This window comes from Gobio gobio, assembly GCF_949357685.1.
Source record: "Gobio gobio genome assembly, chromosome: 21".
NCBI lineage: Eukaryota > Metazoa > Chordata > Actinopteri > Cypriniformes > Gobionidae > Gobio > Gobio gobio.
The window spans coordinates 23,460,615-23,483,988 of NC_137117.1; the positions used below are offsets into that span (position 1 = coordinate 23,460,615).

General features: G+C 41.7%; 1 protein-coding gene across 2 annotated transcripts in view; it reads left to right on the forward strand.

Moving 5' to 3' along the window:
• The window catches only part of LOC307118052 (C4b-binding protein alpha chain-like), an 82,534-nt gene extending 59,372 nt beyond the window's left edge, over window positions 1–23,162 (forward strand). The window contains exons 16-18 of one of the 2 annotated variants that reach the window (XR_013815494.1): window positions 20,468–20,533; window positions 21,191–22,151; window positions 22,530–23,162. Coding sequence is in view for 1 of the 2 variants with exons in the window: in XM_079803394.1 (XP_079659520.1) it covers window positions 20,468–20,519 (52 nt within the window). In the remaining variant the exon portion in view is untranslated. Of the gene's footprint in view, window positions 1–20,467; window positions 20,534–21,190 lie in introns of both variants that reach the window. The other variant, XM_079803394.1, reaches the window with a different exon arrangement.
• Window positions 23,163–23,374: the final 212 nt, after the last annotated feature.

Below are 23,374 nucleotides of genomic sequence, written 5' to 3' on the forward strand. Positions count from 1 at the left end.
CAAGATACCGGAACTCCTCCACTTGAGGCAGGAACTCTCCACCCACCTGAAGCGGGCAAGCCACCCTTTTCCGACTGAGAACCATGGCCTCGGACTTGGAGGTGCTTATTCTCATCCCAGCCGCTTCACACTCGGCCGCAAACCGTCCCAGTGCACGCTGAAGTTCCTGGCTCGAGGAGGCCAACACGACAACATCATCCACAAAAAACAGTGACGAAATCGTGTGGTCCCCAAACCGGACACTCTCCGGCCCTTGGCTGCGCCTAGAAATTCTGTCCATAAAAATTATGAACAGAACCGGTGACAAAGGGCAGCCCTGCCGGAGTCCAACATGCACCGGGAACAATTCTGACTTACTGCCGGCAACGCGGACCAAGCTCCTGCTCCGGTCGTACAGGGACCGAACAGCCCTAAGCAGGGGGCCGCCGACCCCATACTCCCAGAGCACCCTCCACTGAATGCCACGAGGAACACAGTCGAATGCCTTCTCCAAATCCACAAAACACATGTGGACTGGTTGGGCAAACTCCCATGAACCCCCCAGCACCCTGGAAAGGGTATAGAGCTGGTCCAGTGTTCCACGACCGGAACGAAAACCACACTGTTCCTCCTGAATCCGAGGTTCCACTATCGGCCGAATTCTCCTCTCCAGTACCCTGGCATAGACTTTCCTGGGGAGGCTGAGAAGTGTGATCCCCCTATAGTTGGAACACACTCTCCGGTCCCCCTTCTTGAAAAGAGGGACCACCACCCCGGTCTGCCAGTCCAGAGGTACTGTTCCCGACCGCCATGCGATGTTGCAGAGGCGTGTCAGCCAAGACAGCCCCACAACATCCAGAGACTTGAGGTACTCAGGGCGGATCTAATTCAACCCCGGTGCCTTGCCACCGAGGAGCTTTTTAACCACCTCGATGACTTCAGCCCGGGTTATGGACGAGTCCACCTCTGAGTCCCCAGCCACTGCTTCCTCAACGGAAGACATGTCGGTGGGATTGAGGAGATCCTGGAAGTATTCCTTCCACCGCCCGACGATATCCCCAGTTGAGGTCAACAGGTGCCCATCTCCACTGTAAACAGTGTTGGTAGGGCACTGCTTCCCCCTCCTGAGGCGTCGAACGGTTTGCCAGAATCTCTTCCAGGCCGACCGATAGTCTTTCTCCATGGCCTCACCAAACTCCTCCCAGGCCCGATTTTTTGCCTCCACGACTACCCGGGCCGCAGTCCGCTTGGTCTGCCGGTACCGGTCAGCTGCCTCCGGAGTCCCACAAGCCATCCAGGGCCGATAAGACTCCTTCTTCAGCTTGACGGCATCCCTTACTTCCGGTGTCCACCACCGGGTTCAGGGATTGCCACCTCGACAGGCACCGGAGATCTTACAGCCGCAGCGACAATGGAGGTGGAGAACATGGTCCACTCGGACTCAATATCTCCAGACTCCCTCGGGATCCGGTCGAAGTTCTGCCGGAGGTGGGAGTTGAAGATCTCTCTGACAGGGGGCTCAGCCAAACGTTCCCAACAGACCCTCACAGTACGTTTGGGTCTGCCGGTTCTGTCCAGCTTCCTCCCCCGCCATCGGATCCAACTCACCACCAGGTGGTGATCAGTTGACAGCTCCGCCCCTCTCTTCACCCGAGTGTCCAAGACATATGGCCGAAGGTCTGATGACACGACCACAAAGTCGATCATCGACCTCCGGCCTAGGGTGTCCTGGTGCCACGTGCACTGATAGACACCCTTATGCTTGAACATGGTGTTCATTATAGACAAACCGTGGCTAGCACAGAAATCCAATAACAGAAAACCACTCGGGTTCAGATCAGGGGGGCCGTTCCTCCCAATCACGCCCCTCCAGGTGTCACTGTCACTGCCCACGTGGGCGTTGAAGTCCCCCAGTAGAACGACGGAGTCTCCAGTCGGAGCACTTTCCAGCACCCCTCCCAGAGACTCCAAGAGGGCCGGGTACTCCGCACTGCCATTTGGGCCGTAGGCACAAACGACAGTGAGAGACCTATCCCCGACTCGAAGGCGCAGGGAAGCGACCCTCTCGTTCACCGGGGTGAACTCCAACACATGGCGGCTGAGCTGGGGGGCTATAAGCAAACCCACTCCAGCCCTCCGCCTCTCACCATGGGCAACTCCAGAGTGGTAGAGAGTCCAGCCTCTCTCAAGAAGTGTGGTTCCAGAGCCCAAGCTGTGCGTGGAGGTGAGCCCGACTATCTCTAGTCGGTACCTCTCGACCTCCCGCACAAGCTCAGGCTCCTTTCCCGCCAACGAGGTGACATTCCACGTCCCTAAAGCCAGATTCCGTATCCAGAGATTGGGTCGTCGGGGGCCTCGCCTGCTGCCCGATTCACAATGCACCGGCCCCTTACGCTCCCTCCTGCAGGTGGTGAGCCCACAGGAGGGCGGCCCCACGTCACTCCTTCGGGGGGAGGCCCGGCCACCAGGCGCTCGCATACAAGCCCCAACCCCGGGCCTGGCTCCAGGCGCGCCATGCCGGGCGACGTCACAGTCCTTGGTGTTGTTGTGAACATAAGGGTTTGTGAACTGTTCCTGGTCTGGGCCGTCACCAAGGACCTGTTTGCCTTGGGAGACCCTACCAGGGGCATATAGCCCCAGACAACATAGCTCCCAGGATCATTCGGGTACTCAAACCTCTCCACCACGATAAGGTGACAGTTCAAGGAGAGTCAAGGAGAGACAGTTCAAACATTTTTTAAATGTTTGATGTTTAATATGAATAAATAGCGCTCATAAACGGCCATCGATGGCATTCTCAAGTAAAACGAGTTGAGGCTTGACTCCCGAAAACGGCATTCCTTACGTCACGACTTAACAAACGGAAATGGTCCCCAAGTGGCTAGAAATTTTGATAGGTGTAAACCAAGTTCTGTGTGTCCTGCTATGCCTTTGAGAAAATGAGAGCTCAGACGAGCCGATTGTAACAATTCTCCACTGAGAGGCAAGTTGCTGAACCCAATTGCAGTTTTAATTCAAAATCAAAATCCCAAAACATAAAACAAAAGACTTGGCAATACAAAAACAAGAAATTGACTTGACATAACATAACACTCACCAACAGTGGTTACACATTCAATAACAGGGGAACAAGGGATTTTGGAGAAAATGGATTCCATTTATCAGTCGCGATGTCATCACAGACTTACAAACAGACTTTACCATATGGATTCGACAGCACCACCACAAACGGTGAGTAACAGTATTCATTAATGCCTGATCTGTTATTTCTGATGTGTAGCTAATCATTCAAGTTCACACAGACTTTCTTTCTAAATCGTTTAATACTGTCAGTCCCGCCGCTGGCCATCTTGATGCCCTAAGCGTAATGCATCAGTGAATCAAGACAGTGACTAAAACGATCAACTTCACATCGTTTTCTGTTAGTACCATGAAACAAATCTGTTATTTATATGATTAGACTACAGAGAGCGATCTCTCTTTATAATGTTCTGATCTGTCAATCACACGCCACGAGTGTATCTGCAGACAGTGCACACTTGCCCAAACTGCTGTTATAATGAATGACGTTGTTATTCTGCACAACAAAGCTCTTACTGTATTCATATCGACGTCGTGTTTGCTGTTAGTTGTGGTGAAAGCATTTTGTGAGAGAAATAGCGTTGCAATGATGAGATCACTGCATTCACGCGAACAACAGACTGCCTGTGTACTCAATGCTGATCACTGCAGCTTTTCATGTGATGAGTAAAGATCTAAAAAATAATGCTATAGTGTATAGTCAATACTTTGACGATTCGTTCATCTCGACGGCTATGATGGTAAAAAAAACGTAGTAAAAGTATTCGAGAGGGGTTCCACATGTGTTACAAAGTTCGTCGAATAAGGAGGAAGAAGACAGGATCTGCGTGACTGGGACTCGTGTTTATTCAGAACTCTCAGGTTCAAACAAAATAAACTTGCGCTCTCAACAACTCAGTACAATAAAACTTTCTCATCTATCTTTCTCCAGCTCTCCGAGTCTCCGTCTCTCTCTGGACTGGCAGTGCTTGCAGATCTCGCTAAACCACGCCCCCATCCGCCACATAATCTAATACTCATTTCAAATGCAAAGATGTCAGCCAATCACAACAGTGGGCGTTTTCACTGAAGTCTCACAGCAGACACGCCCCTTCAAACAGAGCATTCAAGCCAGAGGGCTATTATCAGTATAATCTTTTTTTATTTTATTTCTAAATTATGAATTTTTTGATGTAAAAACCATACTAACAATATAAGTACACCTCAGGAAACATTATCAAATAAAATAAAATATCCATGCCATGGGACATTTTAATATACCCAGCTATTTAGTCATGCACATGCAGACAATCACCAGACTTTTGTATTGCACCTCTAAAGACGACTATTATGAGGAAGTGGCAACTATCCCTGGTGTAGAACTAGATTACTAATTACTATTAGAGAACTCCACCTTTCAAAGAAGTAGCTGCTCCCATAAAGCATTGCGAATGACATAGTCCGTGTCCCTCCAGTCTCAAGCTGTGATTCTGTTCACAGTGACCCTATGAATATGTAGACGCCCATTTCACTTGCCAAAATGTGTTCTTTGCATCATCAGGTGATTGGAACATACCATAAATTTGCATATATATGAATATTTTAATAATCAGTTAAGTCAGTAGTTTTGCATTGTATCATAATTTTTTGGCAATTATGTTATTCACATCTGCAGTGCTTTTTTGAGCATTTAAGTGCACACTTTTATCCTTTTTTCTTGATTTTCATTCACTCTTTTTGCTTCAAAGCAAAATGTAAAATGTTGAGATTCATCTCAGAATAGTTTTTTTTGTTTTAATGCCTTTTGGTTATTTAAAGGGATCCCATGGTGTCAAGACTTGTATGGCTTAATATAACATAAATGTTGTCTCTTACTGAAATACGTAGTAGAAAACCCATGAAAGATCCACTTTATTTAAAAAATCCATTATATATTTGGACAATGGGCGGCGCCATTTTGTTTGCGTTCTAGGTTGATGACGTAGAATGGTTGCACTCGGCAATCCACTGGCGCTACCCGTAGCTATTTTTACCACAACACACCTCGAAAAATGTTTCAGAGTTAAATAAAACCAATTAACTTTGTGATAGCATTTAAAACACACTCAAACACACGTGCACACAAACTCACACACCCACACACACTGAACAGATCGGCGCGCGCGCTAACACACACACACATCCACAAACTGTGCGCGCGCACACACACACACGCTCAAACAGTTGTAATGTTATTTTCCTGTTAGGACGTCCTAACAGGAACGGTTACCTCCCTTTCCTCCACCCAGAGAATTTGGCACGCCCATGCAAGCGCTATATTTGTTTGTCCTCGAGAGATCTTGGCTTGTGAAGGAGTGAATGCTGGCAGTTTCTCAGTGTTTGGATGTACAAATGAAAACAGAAGTCTTTTTTCAGTTCTACCAGAAAGACTCAGAGATAGGATGATGAATGAAGCATACATTTATTAACAGCCCAGCAAGCATAATAAAGTTTTGGCATAGGCCCCGTCCATAGTTAGTAATCCGAGGGTAGCGGATCAGCATATCCCTGCCTGAAGATGAAGGCAGGGGCGCAGCCGACCCCCCTTTTGAGGTATGGACGGAACCATCCTGGTGGTGGTGGGGAGGGTGGAGGTTGTTGTCGCATCGGCATCTGCGAACTCAAACATGTGTAAGTACGACCTTTATACAGAAAATATGAAGACGTGATTGGATAGAGATGAAGTTAATAAGTGACGAAGTGATTAAGTCTTCCTGGCAGAACTTAAGCTGAAGCTTCCATTTCCTTCTGATCTGTGATCAGTGATTTCTGATGTGCAGCTAATTATTCAAGTTCACACAGAACTTTATTATTCGTGCACACGCTGCGGCTTCTCTCTCTCTCCCGACTGAATGATGTTTTCTATCTTGTGAGTCAGTGTTTTTGTAAGTCCTCGTCGCGTCTATCTGTTCTAATACAGTCGTGAGTAACTCAGTCAGTTCTGTTCAACATCGGCAGACTCACATCTTTAGAGATAAACCTCACGCACGCCGAGGCTCGGGCTGCACTGACCGGCCGGCCGGCCGGCCTTCAACATCACCGACCCCCAGTACTGCATCTCGCCCACAGCAGAGGCACCATTCGCGGCGCGAGATTAAGCAGAAGGGGGGTAAGCGTGGGGGTCTCAGGGCTATGCTAGCCAGCTATCACCACAATAAACTGGATTACATTCGAGTACTGTACTGTCAGTGACGCGCATTGAGTACACAGCGCAAACAAAGACACAACTGTCTTTGTTTGCGCTGTGTACTCAATGCGCGTCACTGACGCTTTTCATATGATAGGAAAATATCTAAAAATAATGCTATAATCAACACTTACTCGTAACTCGTTCATCTCGACAGCTGTAATTAGTGGTGTCAATAATAATCGATTCGGCAATGCATCGCAATGCGGGGCATGCACGATTCAGCATCGATGCGGCAAAGTGCCATAATCGATTATGTCATTGTTTATTTTCTGGCCTTGAGTTGGACAATAAAGTTGTGAAGTTTCAATTACTTCCGGGGTCATAACAACAACAACAGTCAAGATGGCTGAGGCGGAGGGAGATTACTGATTAATTAAAACACTTATGTTCACTGCTGGAAAAGGTTGGCTGTTATTATTGCTCTATTTAATTTCAAATGGTTCTAAAGCAGAGAAGAGAAACATTTCTCATTCAAAGCACTGAAAACAGTGATTTATGTTTTCTTTTTCAGGTTTGAAAATGCCATATCCAATACCCTGTACCATTCAATTTTATTTTATTTAATGACATTTATGTCAAAGATACAGGAGAGTGATAATACAGACAGAGCAGCCAATAAAATCTGTTGTTCAATATCTGACTGCTTGTATTGCCTCATGACTGATTCAAAATTTGCCTTGTTGTGTGCAGTAGAATTTTGATGCATCACAATGCATCGTAGAATCGAATTGAATCGAATCGTTACCTGGTGAATCGTAATCGAATCGAATTGCGAGGGCAGTCCCAATGCACACCCCTAGCTGTAATGGTACATTACATGTTACAAAGTTGGCAGAATAAGGATGAAGACGGACTCGGCGTGACTGGGACTCGTGTTTATTCAGAACTCTCAGATACAAACCCAATAAATTCGTGCTAACAGCACTCTCACAACTCTGTACAATATCACTTTGTTTGTTAGCAATCGCTCCGTCTCTGGTCCGTGACATCCGGTTTGCAAACAAATCATTCTTTTGAACCGGTTCTTTTTAGTGAACCGGCCTAACCAGTTCACCAAATCGGACTGAATCGTTCTAAACTATTCGCGTCTCGAGTCAGCGCTGATCCATAATTTAATAAAGTTACTAACTTTCTGACATGAGTGACAGTCCCTCCGACTAGAAATAAACTAATAACCTGAAGTATATGCTAGTAACTACAACAGTTCTACCATGAAGACTCGGGAGACCAGATAAAGTATGATAACACCACAAGTTTATTAGCAGACCAGCAAGTATTAAATTAGAGGTTCTTTGGCGTAGGCCCCGTCCGTAGCGCTCGTCACGAGGGTAACGGACTCTGCATTTCCTGCCTGAAGATGAAGGCAGGGGAGCAGCCGACCCCCGGGAGGTATAGACAGGGACCGACCTGGTGGTGGTGGGGAGGATGGAGGCAATGCTGGCGTCAGCATCTGTGAACTCAGACATGTGTTAATTACCGATCTTTTATACTCTGAGAATTATGACTTGATTGGATAGGTCTGAATGTGATAAGTGACGTAACATTGAATCTTCCTGCCAGAACTTGCGCATAAGCTTCATTTCTACCATGAAGACTCGGGAGACCAGATAAAGTATGATAACACCACAAGTTTATTAGCAGACCAGCAAGTATTAAATTAGAGGTTCTTTGGCGTAGGCCCCGTCCGTAGCGCTCGTCACGAGGGTAACGGACTCTGCATTTCCTGCCTGAAGATGAAGGCAGGGGAGCAGCCGACCCCCAAAAATTGGTGGAGGAAATTAGTTCCTCCAGGACGGGACCTACTCACCCCCAAAAATTGTAAAAGAATTGTATACTCGCCCGTCGTAAATGCTGCGATTCCTTGAACGGCCACAGATGGGCCTTGATCAGCCAGGTAGAGACGAAAGCCTTGAACGGCCGCAGACGGGTCTTTATCAGCCAGGTAGAGACAAAAGCCTTGAACGGCCGCAGGCGGGCCTTGATCAGCCAGGTAGAGACGAAAGCCTTGAACGGCCACAGACGGGTCTTGATCAGCCAGGTAGAGACGAAAGCCTTGAACGGCCATAAGACAGAGCCTTGATCGGCCGCATGGAAATGAAGGCAACGTTAGGCCACCTGGAGACGAAGGCCACGTTAGGCTGCATGTAGACGAAGGCCACGTTAGGCCGCATGTAAACGAAGGCCACGTTAGGCCACCTGGAGACGAAGGCCACGTTAGGCCGCATGTAGACGAAGGCCACGTTAGGCCGCATGTAGACGAAGGCCACGTTAGGCCACCTGGAGACGAAGGCCACGTTAGGCCACCTGGAGACGAAGGCCACCTGGAGACGAAGGCCACGTTAGGCCACCTGGAGACGAAGGCCACCTGGAGACAAAGGCCACGTTAGGCAATTGACGAAGAATAAGAGCTATAGAGACTGACAAACGGCATGAGTAATAATCTGAGAATGTGATGCTGTGACACCACCACCAGTATTTGCATAAGAATTACTTAAAATATGGACATTGAACATGCAATAGATATGGATATTGACATAGGTGTTAACCAATAAACAGAGGGAATTGTTATTCTACTGCAAAAGCCGCGTAGGCTGTATGGACGAAATAGCCACGTTGGCCAAATATTCAATGCCTCCATAGGCCATGGTACGGAGAGCTGTGTAGGCTGTATGAACTGCCACGTTGGCCATATATTCACTGCCTCAATAGGCCGGGGTACGAAAAGCTGCGTAGGCTGCATGTTCTGCCACGTTGGCCATATATTCACTGCCTCAATAGGCCGGGGTACGAAAAGCCGCGTAGGCTGTATGTTCTGCCGCGTTGGCCATATATTCACTGCCTCAATAGGCCATGGTACAGAGAGCTGCGTAGGCTGTATGACTGCCACATTAGCTGTGTATACTGCCTCAATAGGCCGGGGTACGAAAAGCCACGTAGGCTGTATGACTGCCACGTTAGGTCGTATATACTGCCTCGATAGGCCGGGGTGCGAAAAAAACCCCCACATAGGCTGTATGACTGCCAAGTTAGGCCGTGTACAGCCTTGATAGGAGAGGGTACAAGAAAGACGCGGCGACTGAGAATGATAAGCCGGTGCGCAGAGAAGGCTGCGATAGCCCATAGTGAGGAGAAGACCGCGTGGGTGCATGAGTTGGTCTCGATAGACCCCATGAAAAAGTATTAGGAGTTAAATGATAAACTGTAACTTACCTGATGCTTGTCAAGACACGTAGGCAATCTTAGATTACCTGAAGGTTTGCTCATTCTATAATATTAGAATGCTGACGACCATCTTGACCACCAAACAATCCTGCGTTCAGTTGCTGTTGTAGCAGCACATAACCCTGAATGAATGTCCGGTATACTGAGGAGATGGTCTGTAGGTCTGTCTCTAGGTGAGTTAACCACCTTGATATGGGAGAGCGTTGGGGAATATAAAAATTGCAGAATGATTAGGGGTGCAGGGATGTGCTTAGAAATATCCTCTTTTACCGAGACGAAGGCCACGCTGATGAAGCCGCAGTAGGCCACAGAGATGAAGGCTACAATAGGCCACCTGGACAGAGACCACGTTAGGCCACAGAGAAATTCATGAAAGGCATAGAGACTGACGAAAACAGGATTGATGAGTAGTAATGAAGGAGAAAACATGCCACCGCCAGTATTTGCATGAAAATTATTACTTGAAGTTGCTGAGTGTTTGAGTCAGATCTTGCTTGTACTATAATGCGGAGGATGACCATGTACACTGCACCTTGATAGAGTATGCGGACTCCACGCATTGAGCTGCGTTCGTAGCAGCCCCAATCCAAAGAATGACCTAGGCATAGAGGAGTTGGGGAACTGCAGTTCTTAGCATCTGCAGTTGGAGGATTCAAAACCATTGGGCGTGACTCCAGCTCACAGCTAGATAGAACACCATCTAACCATCAGAACCTGTTGAGAGAACCAGCAGAAGAAAATAAACCAGAACAGCATGACAAATACATAACTGACAATTGAAAACCAAACAAATGCCCTTGCGGAAGGATAAGAATGTTTTAGAAGACGCTTTACTAGCTAATAAACCATAGCTGGCTATAGAACCCTGCAAAGCAACCGAACCAATGAAAAACATTAAGCAATGTGAGAGTCATCGTTTGATAACCTGAGCCAAGTTCATACTGTATGATGATTTTTTTTTTTTTTTTTTTGTCTGTCCACGTTTGGCAGTCTGAGACAAATATCGCAATCCTAAATTCTTTTGACCATAGGTTAAAATCTTGTGTCTTTGATAACATGTTTGACATACTCACCAACAGCCATGATAAAATTGTAACCTGAAGTAAATTAAACAAATGTGAGTGGGTTGATGTAACCTCCAGACAAATTCTTGTGCGTTTGATTATCATGCAGTCTGACATTAATGCAGCGGAGTTCCCACAGTGTGACATCAGGATCACAGTCTGAAAAGCAACGATTCACAATGATTATAAGCCGCACCGTGTGTGCCAGCTTTGGTGACGAGAAAAACAAAAAGCTCACTGCGAGAGAGCTCGTCATTTGCAGAAATCAGTACGCATGTGCAGACTTTGTCAAACAGTCACACTATATTTACTCTCCGTATATTGTGTTAGTCTCGATAGACTGACAAATGTTGGTGTTTACAATGCGAGCGTAGCCAATCACAGACACGTCTTTCCTGAAGCTCAAACATTAGAGCGTAGCACCAGCAACTCCAAGCCATGGATTCGACTCCCAGGGAAAGCAAGATCCGACAAAATACCAAATGTGCACCCTAAATACGATGCAAGTCGCCCTGAACCAAAGCGTCTGCCAAATGCGTAAATGTAAATGTCTGTGGAGCGCTTGAATGCAATGGCCAATTGGAGGAGCCAACACAACACGGAACATACACAATCAGGATTGAATGGCTCAGCGCTTGTTCACTGACCAATTCTGCCTTCTAGTGCATACGTTTGACCAACGAAGAGTAGAACATGCTATAGATTCATGATTTGGTTTAGTCAGATTGACCGAAACGGTTTCCACTAGTGTCCGAGTTTAGTTGAACTGAAGCATTTGACGGTTTCATGCATTTATAAAGGAAACGCACTCTGCTCACTTACTATATTCATAAAAGATTTGAATAATTGTATTCCCGTGCTGCGATTTAGTTGCTGTACAGGATGCAATCTTTATGAGAAATGGGTCGGATTGAGTACGGAATTAAATTACTGCTATTGAATATCCAGTCAAACCTTGTTTATTAAGCAAACCTTACTTGACATATGGTGCTTTGAGTACTAGCGAGATACACTTTGTTTAATTCATAATTGTAACCATGGCGTCGTAGTACAGAAGGACCGAATGAGACATAGCACTAAATTCTAAAGTTCCTAAAAATAGACAGAGGCATCCAGATATCAGTAGCGGAATAAAACACGAATAGAGTCATATTAACTGGAGTAACGCAAAGACAAAAGCACAATTACTATACAGGTTTGCTTTAATGAACCAATTTATTAATATGAAGCGCATATTTATAAGCAATAAGCAACGGCACCTTTATAAGAGCACAGAACGCTGCGGTTCTTCCTCATGGTAAAGGAAGCCATGTTGAATCACACAAGGAAGCCATTTCAACACTGGGTGCCCTGTATGTTTGAGCAAAATATGTACTCTGCTGGATGACAGGCCCATAACACTTCTAAGCTTGAAACTATGGTGTCAGTTTCAATTGCATTTTGTATGTGACGAACTCACAGCGCTTACAAGATGAATAGCACCATTGAATGAGAACGGATCAAGCACTGATGTCGGTGCTGTACTTAAAAATATATGCTGAGCAAATTAGCATAGTTAATTCAACTTTAGCGATCTGATAACACTGAACCCATTCGCGATTTCAGCTTAAAGGCCTGTACACACCGGGACGAATATCGCGCGCGCTTATCGCCAGCGTTTTTCGTGCCGTTTTTCGGCGCGTCTTGAGTGTTCACACCCAAGCGATTTTCACTGGCGCTGCGCCGAGTGAACGTGCACATTCAGTCGATGCGCTCCCGGTACACAAGATGGTGCTGCGGCACTTTAAGCCTCTGACACTCGCTTGTCACACAAAGGAGAAGAGGGACAGTATTTACGTGCTTGCCAAAACCATAGACATATTATGTATATGGACAAAACCATTCACACACTTTTTGCTAACTGGCAAGCAGCATTAGCAGTTCATCTTTATGGAGTTAGAATCATGCCAAAACCTCACACACACACACAACGTGTTTTACTCGCACCCAACGATTCACAAACAAACTCAGCGTGGTTTGCAAATGCAAAACATCACTCACAAACTAATTCATTTTGTTCTGCAAATAAAAAAAACGTACCTATCAAAAATACAGTACGTTTTACATATACAAAGAAACGTATTTCTTCAATGACAAAAAAATACCCTCAAGTACAAACTAAAATCTTTCAAGTACAAAAAAAAATCCTTCGAGTAAAAAAAAAACCTTCAAGTGCAAAACAAAATTCTACAAGTACAAAACGAAATCCTTCAAGTACAAAACAAAAATCCTTCAAGTACAAAACAAAGTCCTTCAAGTACAAAACAAAATTCTACAAGTACGAAAAACTGTCACGTGACTTTTGGCACTAATTTTTCGCCTTGCTGATCCACACGCAAATGCCTTCAGATCCACACGCATGCTAGTAAACGGTCATGTAATTCGCACTCCACGACAGCAGGTGGCGCTGTTACCGACTTGCTTGGCGCCGCCACGGACATGGAAAGAGAAGAGAAGAAGAAACGCTAGCGTGGGGGACGTTTTTTGAACAAGATGAGTGGCCAACAGGTGAGTTTGCTGTCTTTGCTGGACTGGTGAATAAAATCAAATGTTATAAATGTTAGTAAATATCAAACTCCAGAAATGTCTGTCGTGGGTAGGGTGAATGGCCGTAGCCAGCTATGAGGTCAGGTCACCGAGGTCCGGGCCTCGGTAATTTTTTTTATATTCAAAAATAAAATTTCAAGCTCTCTGAATGATTAATTAGCCTTTTAAACCACTTCATATGTAACGTTAGAACAGTGAACGGGGCTTGAGAGCGTGTTGTGAGGGCGCGGGTGAAACCTCCGTGTTGCCAGATCCACCTATTATATGTCTTTTTGGACTCGTTTTTCCCACTTATTGTGACACTTTAGGAAGTTTGTTTTTTTATTACCTTTACAAGTTACTGTGAAGTGGCGAAGTTATGAGATGGTGATAACAATAGAAAAGATAAAAATATGTCTGGCCATTTTATTTATGATGCATATATTCAATTACCACTTAATCTACAGTTTACAGTAGTTGGTTGTAGTTAAACTGCAGTGCATTTAAAATCTCTGTAGCTTTTTCAGTAGTTAAGTACTTTGGGTCATGTAGTTTAGCTAGTTAATTACAAACTGCAAATTCATAGTATTAAAACAACTTTTTTTCCACAGCTCATTGGCCACAGTTGTCATTTAATGACAATCACCTGTTATTTATATTTTCATGTGGTTTGAGTTTAAGATGTATATGTGTGCCAATATCGTGTGCCAATATTTGAGGTCTCTATCACTAATGGTCATGAAGATATTAAGAATAAAGCAAAGTGTAGTTTTTGGTCATTCTACTGGTCATGTTCAATTATACCAGTATTTTTGACCTCATACATTTTTCCTCTTTCCCCCTCTCTCTAGGAACTGCTTGCACAAACAATGTTTGAGAGGCTCCACACACAGCTCCAGCATGTTGTCAGTCAGCAGCCACTTGACCTGGATTACCTTGAATTTGTGTGTTCTCACTTACTAGGCTTACAGTAAAACGTACATTTGGGTAACAAAAAGAACAGCAGACATGCCGCCTGTTAGGACTGCCAGCGGCAGCAGGAAGCATAGCATTCCTCAGCTCTCTTAATGTCATATAATGAATGTTCAAACCAAAGACATGTAGATTGTATTATTTTTATTGTAATAGAATCTTAAAACATCTGGGGGGTTGGAACAACCCCAAAAATACATTAACTTTGTTTAAAGGGATAGTTCACCCAAAAATGTATATTCTGTCAGTAATTACTCACCCTCATGTTGTTCCAACCGCGTAAGACCTTCGTTCATCTTCGGAACACAAATTAAGATATTTTTGATGAAATCTGAGTGCTGGATCACTCCTCCATAGGCTGCTAGGTGGCCCAAACTTGCTGGCCCAGAAAATGAAAATTCTGTCATCATTTACTCACCCCCAAGTTGTTCTAAACCTTAATGAGTTTCTTTGTTCTGCTGAACACAGGGGAAGATTTTTGGAAGAATGTTTGTAACCAAACAGATCTCGGCCCCCATTGACTTCCATAGTATATTTTTTTCCTACTATGGAAGTCAATGGGGGCCGAGATCTGTTTGGTTACAAACATTCTTCCAAAAATCTTCCCCTGTGTTCAGCAGAACAAAGAAACTCATTAAGGTTTAGAACAACTTGAGGGTGAGTAAATGATGACAGAATTTTCATTTTTGGGTGAACTATCCCTTTAATTTTCTGGGCCAGCAAGTTTGGGCCAACTAGCAGCCTATGAAGGAGTGATCCAGCACTCAGATTTCATCAAAAATATCTTAATTTGTGTTCCGAAGATGAACGAAGGTCTTACGCGGTTGGAACAACATGAGGGTGAGTAATTACTGACAGAATTTACATTTTTGGGTGAACTATCCCTTTAACTGACAACAACAAACAACCCAGGAGACTCTAAGACTCAAACTCTGAACTGCATTTGAAAGAAGCTACACTGCCATTATACCAATCCAAATCCAGTGTCACATGTTTGAAGGCAGGCAATCAATTCTTCCTTGAATACAGTAAAGTCTTGGTAGCGGACAGGAAGACGGAGAACCTCAAAGCAAGTGGAAGACTTTGGCAGTCTACAGTTAGTCACCTCCAACGTGAGGGTAGTTGTAGGAGCCTCCCATCCAACCCAGAACTTCACGAGGGCCTTCAGTTCATCACTGGATGCTACAAAATAGAAATATATAAATGCTCAAAATGATAGAGAATGCGTTTTTTATACACTTTGCTCATGGTTGTCAAATATTTTTTTGAAGAACAACGCCAAACATGATTTTACCTGACAATTATTGGCTATGTAGCTGATGCAAACACTTGATTTTATCATTACAGATTATAATTCAGTTTTATAGAAAATGTTCTAAACAATCTTAAGAGCCATACAGTTGCATTTATGCAGTATAAAAATAATATAAACAATTATTATTATAAAAACTTAACTAATTGGGTGAACAAATGATGTTGTATTATGTTGGAATTACACATCTGAAAATGGGCTACATGAATAAAGTGGATTGGATCTGAAGTTATCAGCCTCCCAGTACGGTGTTATTTCAGTGACTTATATATATATATATATGAAGAGTTCAGATGCAAAAGCCTCTAAATGCCATTTAAAATTTTCTTATAGAATGATCATTTTTATCAAGCTTGTATATTTAAGTTCAGTAATTTCACTTAAATGATAATTAATAGGTTATCTTCATTGCCATTTAAGTGAAATTATTGAATTTAAATATACGAGCTTGATAAAAATGATCATTATAGAAGAAAATTTCAGATGGCATTTAGAGGCTTTTGCATCTGAACTCTTCATACATTATATATATATATATATATATATATATATATATATTATATATATACATACATACATACATACATACATACATACATACATACATACATACACAAGGCCGTAACCAGGGTTTGAAAATTAGTGAGGTCCGAGGTAAGGTGTTAAGAATTGTGCTAAGATAACACCCACAAATGCAACTCATTACAATATAACCTAAACTTTAAAATAGGCATTCTTTTTGACATCTCATTTGTCTCCTTCTGATCTCTATCCTCTTCCTCTCTGTTGCTCTCCTCTTTGTCCTCATATCTATCTTTCTGATCTTTCAGTTTAATCTCTTTTTTTTAAGAACTACATGTAACATATTTTGATGGAATATTTTTGCCATTCTACACTCTCTGTTCTGTCTGTTTTGGAGGATAAACATAGTTAATTTAGACCTTCTTTATTGCATCACAATTTGTTATGTAACAATACTGATTACTGTAATAGATTTCCATAATAAACATTGCTATATGGATAAGTAATAGTGCCCTAATTTTGTGCTCTAAAGCAGTGGTTCTCCACTGGTTAGGCCATTGGACCCACTTTTTACCATGGACATTAAGCTGCGACCCTTTTACAGAATTGGTGCAAACTGCTATCCTACAACCAAAAAACAGAGTAGAACCCACTCAAAACGACCCACCAATTGATGAACACTGCTTTAATGAATGTTTTTTATGATGACTTTGCGAAAGGTTAACTAAACAGCAGGAGCCGTCTTTCTGCTGGTCAGTTTTTGGCATATTTCATTGTGTAACATACAGATCAGTATTATGCTATTGTTTTTGATAGTGTTGTTCATTTCTTACTGAAAATAACGATGATCATTTGTCTTACCGAATGTGGTATCTTCCTGTCAGCAATTAACGTTACAGTGTGTCTATAGCTTCTTTTTAATGCCTGCCACGAAAAACATTAAAAAAAAATTATAATAATACGAACTAAGTTCAACGCTTGTGTTTTGGGAGAGAAAATGAATATATCACTAGCCTGACATTCAACTTCCCACTTTATTAACTTCCTAAAGTGTCACAATAAGTGGGAAAAACGAGTCCAAAAAGACATATAATAGGTGGATCTGGCAACACGGAGGTTTCACCCGCGCCCTCACAACACGCTCTCAAGCCCCGTTCACTGTTCTAACGTTACATATGAAGTGGTTTAAAAGGCTAATTAATCATTCAGAGAGCTTGAAATTTTATTTTTGAATATAAAAAAAATTACCGAGGCCCGGACCTCGGTGACCTGACCTCATAGCTGGCTACGGCCATTCACCCTACCCACGACAGACATTTCTGGAGTTTGATATTTACTAACATTTATAACATTTGATTTTATTCACCAGTCCAGCAAAGACAGCAAACTCACCTGTTGGCCACTCATCTTGTTCAAAAAACGTCCCCCACGCTAGCGTTTCTTCTTCTCTTCTCTTTCCATGTCCGTGGCGGCGCCAAGCAAGTCGGTAACAGCGCCACCTGCTGTCGTGGAGTGCGAATTACATGACCGTTTACTAGCATGCGTGTGGATCTGAAGGCATTTGCGTGTGGATCAGCAAGGCGAAAAATTAGTGCCAAAAGTCACGTGACAGTTTTTCGTACTTGTAGAATTTTGTTTTGTACTTGAAGGACTTTGTTTTGTACTTGAAGGATTTTTGTTTTGTACTTGAAGGATTTCGTTTTGTACTTGTAGAATTTTGTTTTGCACTTGAAGGTTTTTTTTTTACTCGAAGGATTTTTTTTTGTACTTGAAAGATTTTAGTTTGTACTTGAGGGTATTTTTTTGTCATTGAAGAAATACGTTTCTTTGTATATGTAAAACGTACTGTATTTTTGATAGGTACGTTTTTTTTATTTGCAGAACAAAATGCATTAGTTTGTGAGTGATGTTTTGCATTTGCAAACCACGCTGAGTTTGTTTGTGAATCGTTGGGTGCGAGTAAAACACGTTGTGTGTGTGTGTGAGGTTTTGGCATGATTCTAACTCCATACATCTTCTTCTTTGTCTACTTACTACTACTTCATCGTATCAATGTGTGCTCGGCAAGACCGTTTTGTGCTCGAGCGCCACCAAGTCGTGTTTTACTGTCACTTCAGCAGCTATCTTCAGTTTATCCTACATTGCTAGCTTCACATTAGGGCTAAGGATTACTTCTCTGAGGGAAATGTGGAGTTTCTGCTCGAGGGCGCCCTCTGGCTTCCAGTATGAATGAAAGTTTGGGTAACAAATATGAAAAATAATACTTCTCTCTAAATAAATTTATATGACAACCCATATGTTTTTCTCCAATGTACAGTTTTCCCCCCACAGTGGATGCATAAGAGGCTCATATTTCATATTAAATACATAGACAGATAAAAAGCACAGAATTTCTTTATTTTTTTATTTTATTTTTTACAATAAATCTTTAGACCTTTCTAATGATTTTTAGTCATAGGCTGTCTGCATATTAACAGGTAACCCAGCAGGTTTTTTTTTGTAAAGTAAGTTTTCTGTCAAATATAAATGTTATTTTATTAGTATTATTATTTTATTGATATATTTATTCTTAAATACTCTATTTTAATTTTTTTAATAATTAAAATGTTATTGTAATAGTAGTATTTCTAAATTTGTTAAATATTTGTATTTATTGAATATAATCATTATTATTAGTCTCGTTAATATATAAACATTAATATATAAAATGTTATATGCATACACTTTTCATTTGTTAAATTTTTTTAAAAAAATTGCATTTTAACCAGAATAATCGCAATTAGATATCTTCCCCAAATCGTGCATCCCTAGTTTATCCTATCTCCCTAGTGCATCCCCTGTTCAATCTCTATTAGGCTATTAATATGCTGTTTTGTAATCTATTCTATTTGAGGGCAAGTTTGTTTTAGCCTATTTTCATTTTGGGCCTAAGGTTTTGGGCATTTGGCACCTTGTTGGCTATGGAGGGTTACTAATGTCATTGCTTTATTGCTTTTTTTATTATTTCTTTGATTTAAATAATTTTGGTAATGCGTCGTATAGGTCTTAAATTTCAATCTTTATGGTCTTAAAATGTCTTAAAAAGGTCTTAAATTTGACTTTCTGAAACCTGCAAGAACCCTGTTTAGCGAGATCTGCAAGCACTGCCAGAGAGAGAGAGAGACGGACTGCATGTGGACCAGAGAGACGGAGAGCTGGGGAAAGATAGCAGGGAAAGTTATATTGTACTGAGTTGTTGAGAGCGCTGTGAGCAGAAGTTTTTGTTTGTATCTGAGAGTTCTGAATAAACAGCCCCAGCCACGCCGACCCTGTCTTCTTCCACCTTATTCTACGAACTTTGTAACACGTGGAACCCCTCTAAACCCACTAAACCATGTTTTTTTACCATCACAGCCGTCGAGATGAACGAATTGTCAAAGTGTTGATTATAGCATTATTTTTAGATCTTTTCCCATAACATGAAAGGCTGCAGTGATGAACATTGTACACAGTCTGTTGATCGCGTGAATGCAGTGATCTCGTCATTGCAACGTTATTTCTCTTACAAAATGCTTTCACCACAACTAACAGCAAACACAACATCGACATGAATACAGTAAGAGCTTTGTTTTGCAGCATAACAGTGTAATTCATTATTATGGCAGTTTGGGCAAGTGTGCAGATATACTCGCGACGTGTGATTCACAGCTCCGAACATTATAAAGTGAGTTCTTTGCTCTCTGCAGTCTAATCATATAAATAACAGATTTGTTTCATGGTACTAACAGAAACGATGTGAAGTTGATCGTTTTAGTCACTGTCTTGATTCACTGATGCATTACGCTTCGGGCATCAAGATGGCCAGCGGCGGGACTGACAGTATTAAACGATTTAGAAAGAAAGTCTGTGTGAACTTGAATGATTAGCTACACATCAGAAATCACAGATCAGGCATTAATGAATACTGTTACTCACTGTTTGTGGCGGTGCTGTCGAATCCATATGGTAAAGTCTGTTTGTAAAGCCTGTGCTGACATCGCGACTGATAAACGGAATCCATTCTCTCCTAATTCTCTGGGCGGGCAAAGCAGAGGAAGGGGAGGTAACTGTTCCCCTTATGTCGACATATAGGGAAGATTCCAGATCGGCTCGTCTGAGCTCTCATTTTCTCAAAGGCAGAGCAGGACACCCAGAACTCGGTTTACACCTATCAACATTTCTAGCCACTTGAGGACCATATACAGGCTAGGGGAACTCATATTATTGTTAAAAAACTTCATAAAATGAAAATGTCCATGGGACATGGGACCTTTAAACAAATATATGTAAAAAATATATTGTTGTGCATTAAAATATCTAATGAAAAAAGTTCCCATGAAAAATGCTTGTGGAAATTTCTTAAATGTTGCTGATTGCTACAGTATATGGGAAGCTTTGTTTTGTTTTGGAATGGTGGAAGGGTTTTCTGTGTTTGACTATTGCATGGGGGTGCTGGAGTGAGATTTTAATATACCCTGCTATTAAGTCATACATATGTACCATTACTGGACTTTTGGATTGCAGGTCAAAACAGCCTTCTTTTAAGGAGGTGGAAGAAGAAGATATGGTGTTATAAACCACACATGCATGGTAAGGACAAATGGGGACTATCAAACATTTTCTTTAATGTGTTACAATGTCAAAAGTTTCTCCTACTTTCACTTTGTTACCTCACCATGAGCGCAAGGCCAAAGTTTCTGAACATAGTAGGCCCTGTCCCAAATGGCATCCTAAACCCTTGCGGTCTTCCGCACTTTCATGACGTAATGCCGCTTTGACTGTCGGGCAGAAGTGCGCATATTGACCTCAAAGGGGGTGTTCGTGAGCACCCTTCTGAGACCTAAAATGATAAATGGGACACCCTACGGTCTTGTGGACTAAATGGGCACGTGGCATCCATTGTAAGTCCACAAGACCGAAAGTGCATGTGAAGTATGCCATTTGGGACAGGGCCATACAAGCATCAATGTGGGTGGTTCTATTTTGGGATGGATTGGTTTCTGGCAACAGAAGTTGTTTGACAACAAGCCTCAGAGATTTGTGGAGAAAGCTTTGAAAGTTCTTCCTCATGACCACACATTTAGCATATCCATACATGCATATGCATACTGTCCTTTAGAGTATAATTGATATAATTCATTCTTTGAATCTACTTGTCTTGTCTCTTGAGCACATTAAAAGCATGCATTATTTGGTCACTTTTTGTAAATGTTTGTAAATGACACACTATATCATATTCTTTTACAGGCATTCATGAGAAAATCCAAGGGAAGCATCCTGTGAATGTATCGCTTATACAAGCACTTCCCAGAGTCCATCAAGGGGATGGACTAATTTCTCACAGCAAATTCCTCCATAATCAGACGTGTTGTTTTGAAAAGCCAAGCTTAATTGGACTAGACTCTTATCTAGCAGTAGCTAACTTTACCCCATTCTTCTCTTCTGAAACAGATCTGTCTTCACACAAATCAGGTTGATTTCACTTTTATAGTGTTTCTAGCTTCTAATATTATTCATACAGTGATCACTCTTCACTTAATGATGTGGCAGTTTTTCTTCATCCTGAGAACATTTAAAGTTTCACACAACATGCACGGACTGCCCCTTCATTTTATTGAGGGCTATGTTTAGCATGAATAATTATTTTAAAAAGATCAATATCTGAATTCATAACACTTCCACAGCCACATTGTTTAAACAACCAAAAGTCGTACAATGCTTGAGGCTATATTAGTTTAGCCAATGTTCTCACTTTTCATTTGGAAAACATGGCAATTGTGGATGAGTTAACCTTCTAGCAAATTTACAGCAGAATGCGCAGTGCAGATTTTGATCAATCTTGCTAAAGTGCCTTTTCATTCTCTCAGGGTTTTTGTTCAGTGTTGTCTAGCACTGGGTGTTATGCCAAATTTGTGCAGGTTCAGATTTCATTATAAATGCTTTGCTGTTATTCTCGATTATATACTCGTATCCAATGAAGACGAAAGAGATTTCTGCAATGTTTAATGTAATTTACTTTTATCTCTGTGCTTTATAATTACAGAAATGTTCCAAAATATCTAAGGCAAAGCTAATGTTTAATTTTGTGCTAATTTATTATTGAGCATTGGTCTTTTTTTGTGGGGTGGGCAAGCATTGTGGGCAAGCACTTTACAAATTGCAGTCATGTAGAATTATTTTTTGTTAAGTTTAGTTAATATTTTGAACTATTTCTGATGTGAAATACTACTGTTAATCAGTGTTCTACTTGTAATTTGCAAGAGATTTTATTTTAGTGATAGGATGTATTGTAATGGTTTTAAAAGGATAGTTCACCCAAAAAATGAAAAATCTGTCATTTACTCAACCTCAAGTTGTTCCAAACCTGTAAAAATTTCTTTGTTCTGCTGTACACAAAGGAAGATATTTGAAGAATGTTTGTAACCAAGCAGGTCTCGGCCACCACTGACTCCCACAGTAGGGAAAAATACTATGGTAGTCTGTGGAGGCCGAGATCTGCTTGGTTAAATATCTTTGTTTGTGTTCAGCAGAACAAAGACGCTTGAGGGTGAGTAAATGATGACAGAATTTTCATTTTTGGGTGAACTATCCCTTTAAAACGTGGTTCTGCTTAATTTGTCCTTTAGACCAATGCACAGCCATGCCTCTTTCATATTAGAAATGCTGGTATACACAAAGTTGTAATCAAATCTAAATCCATCTCTATACTGTTAACCCGGATAAGTTGAATTTAGTTTAAAAATTTGAGGAAACGGTTGCCCTTAAAACATTAAGTAATGTGAACTTAAAAAAATAGTTAATTTAACTTAAAATAATTTGTAATATCAATTACTTTGTAGTTATTACACATATTTAAGTTCAACTTACTAAGTAAGTTAAGTTTATATAAATTGCTTTATTTTGTAATTTGTTATATCAAATAAAAGGTATATTCATACAATTTTCTGTTTTAGTTTAATTAAATCCCAAAACATATACACCGTGAAAACAAAATTGTTCAGTTTCATTCAATTGTGCAAACTCGTTGCCTCAAGTTGTTCTTGTTCTTTTTTTGTCAACTTAATTCTATCTGTGATCTGAGGAAGTGTACTCCCAGAGTGCATTGCGACATGAATAAATGAATTGCTTTGTTTTACTATTGTTTTACTTTTTTTTACCATTTGTCTTTTGTCAATATAACCCCAATAACGACAGCAAATACAATTGTAAAGGTATTATTAATAATAAAAATAAATAATAAGAAAAAACCTTGTTACTGTGTTTTGCATGCTAAATGTTGAAGTCTGTGTGTGACAGAAAGCATTTCTGTTTATTCTGAATTATTACTTTACAACAATAATTGGAAATGGGCTAATTTCCCATAGATTGAGAGAACATAGACCCATAGAACCGATCAGCTCTGCTTTACAGCACGAAAGAAATCATGAATGA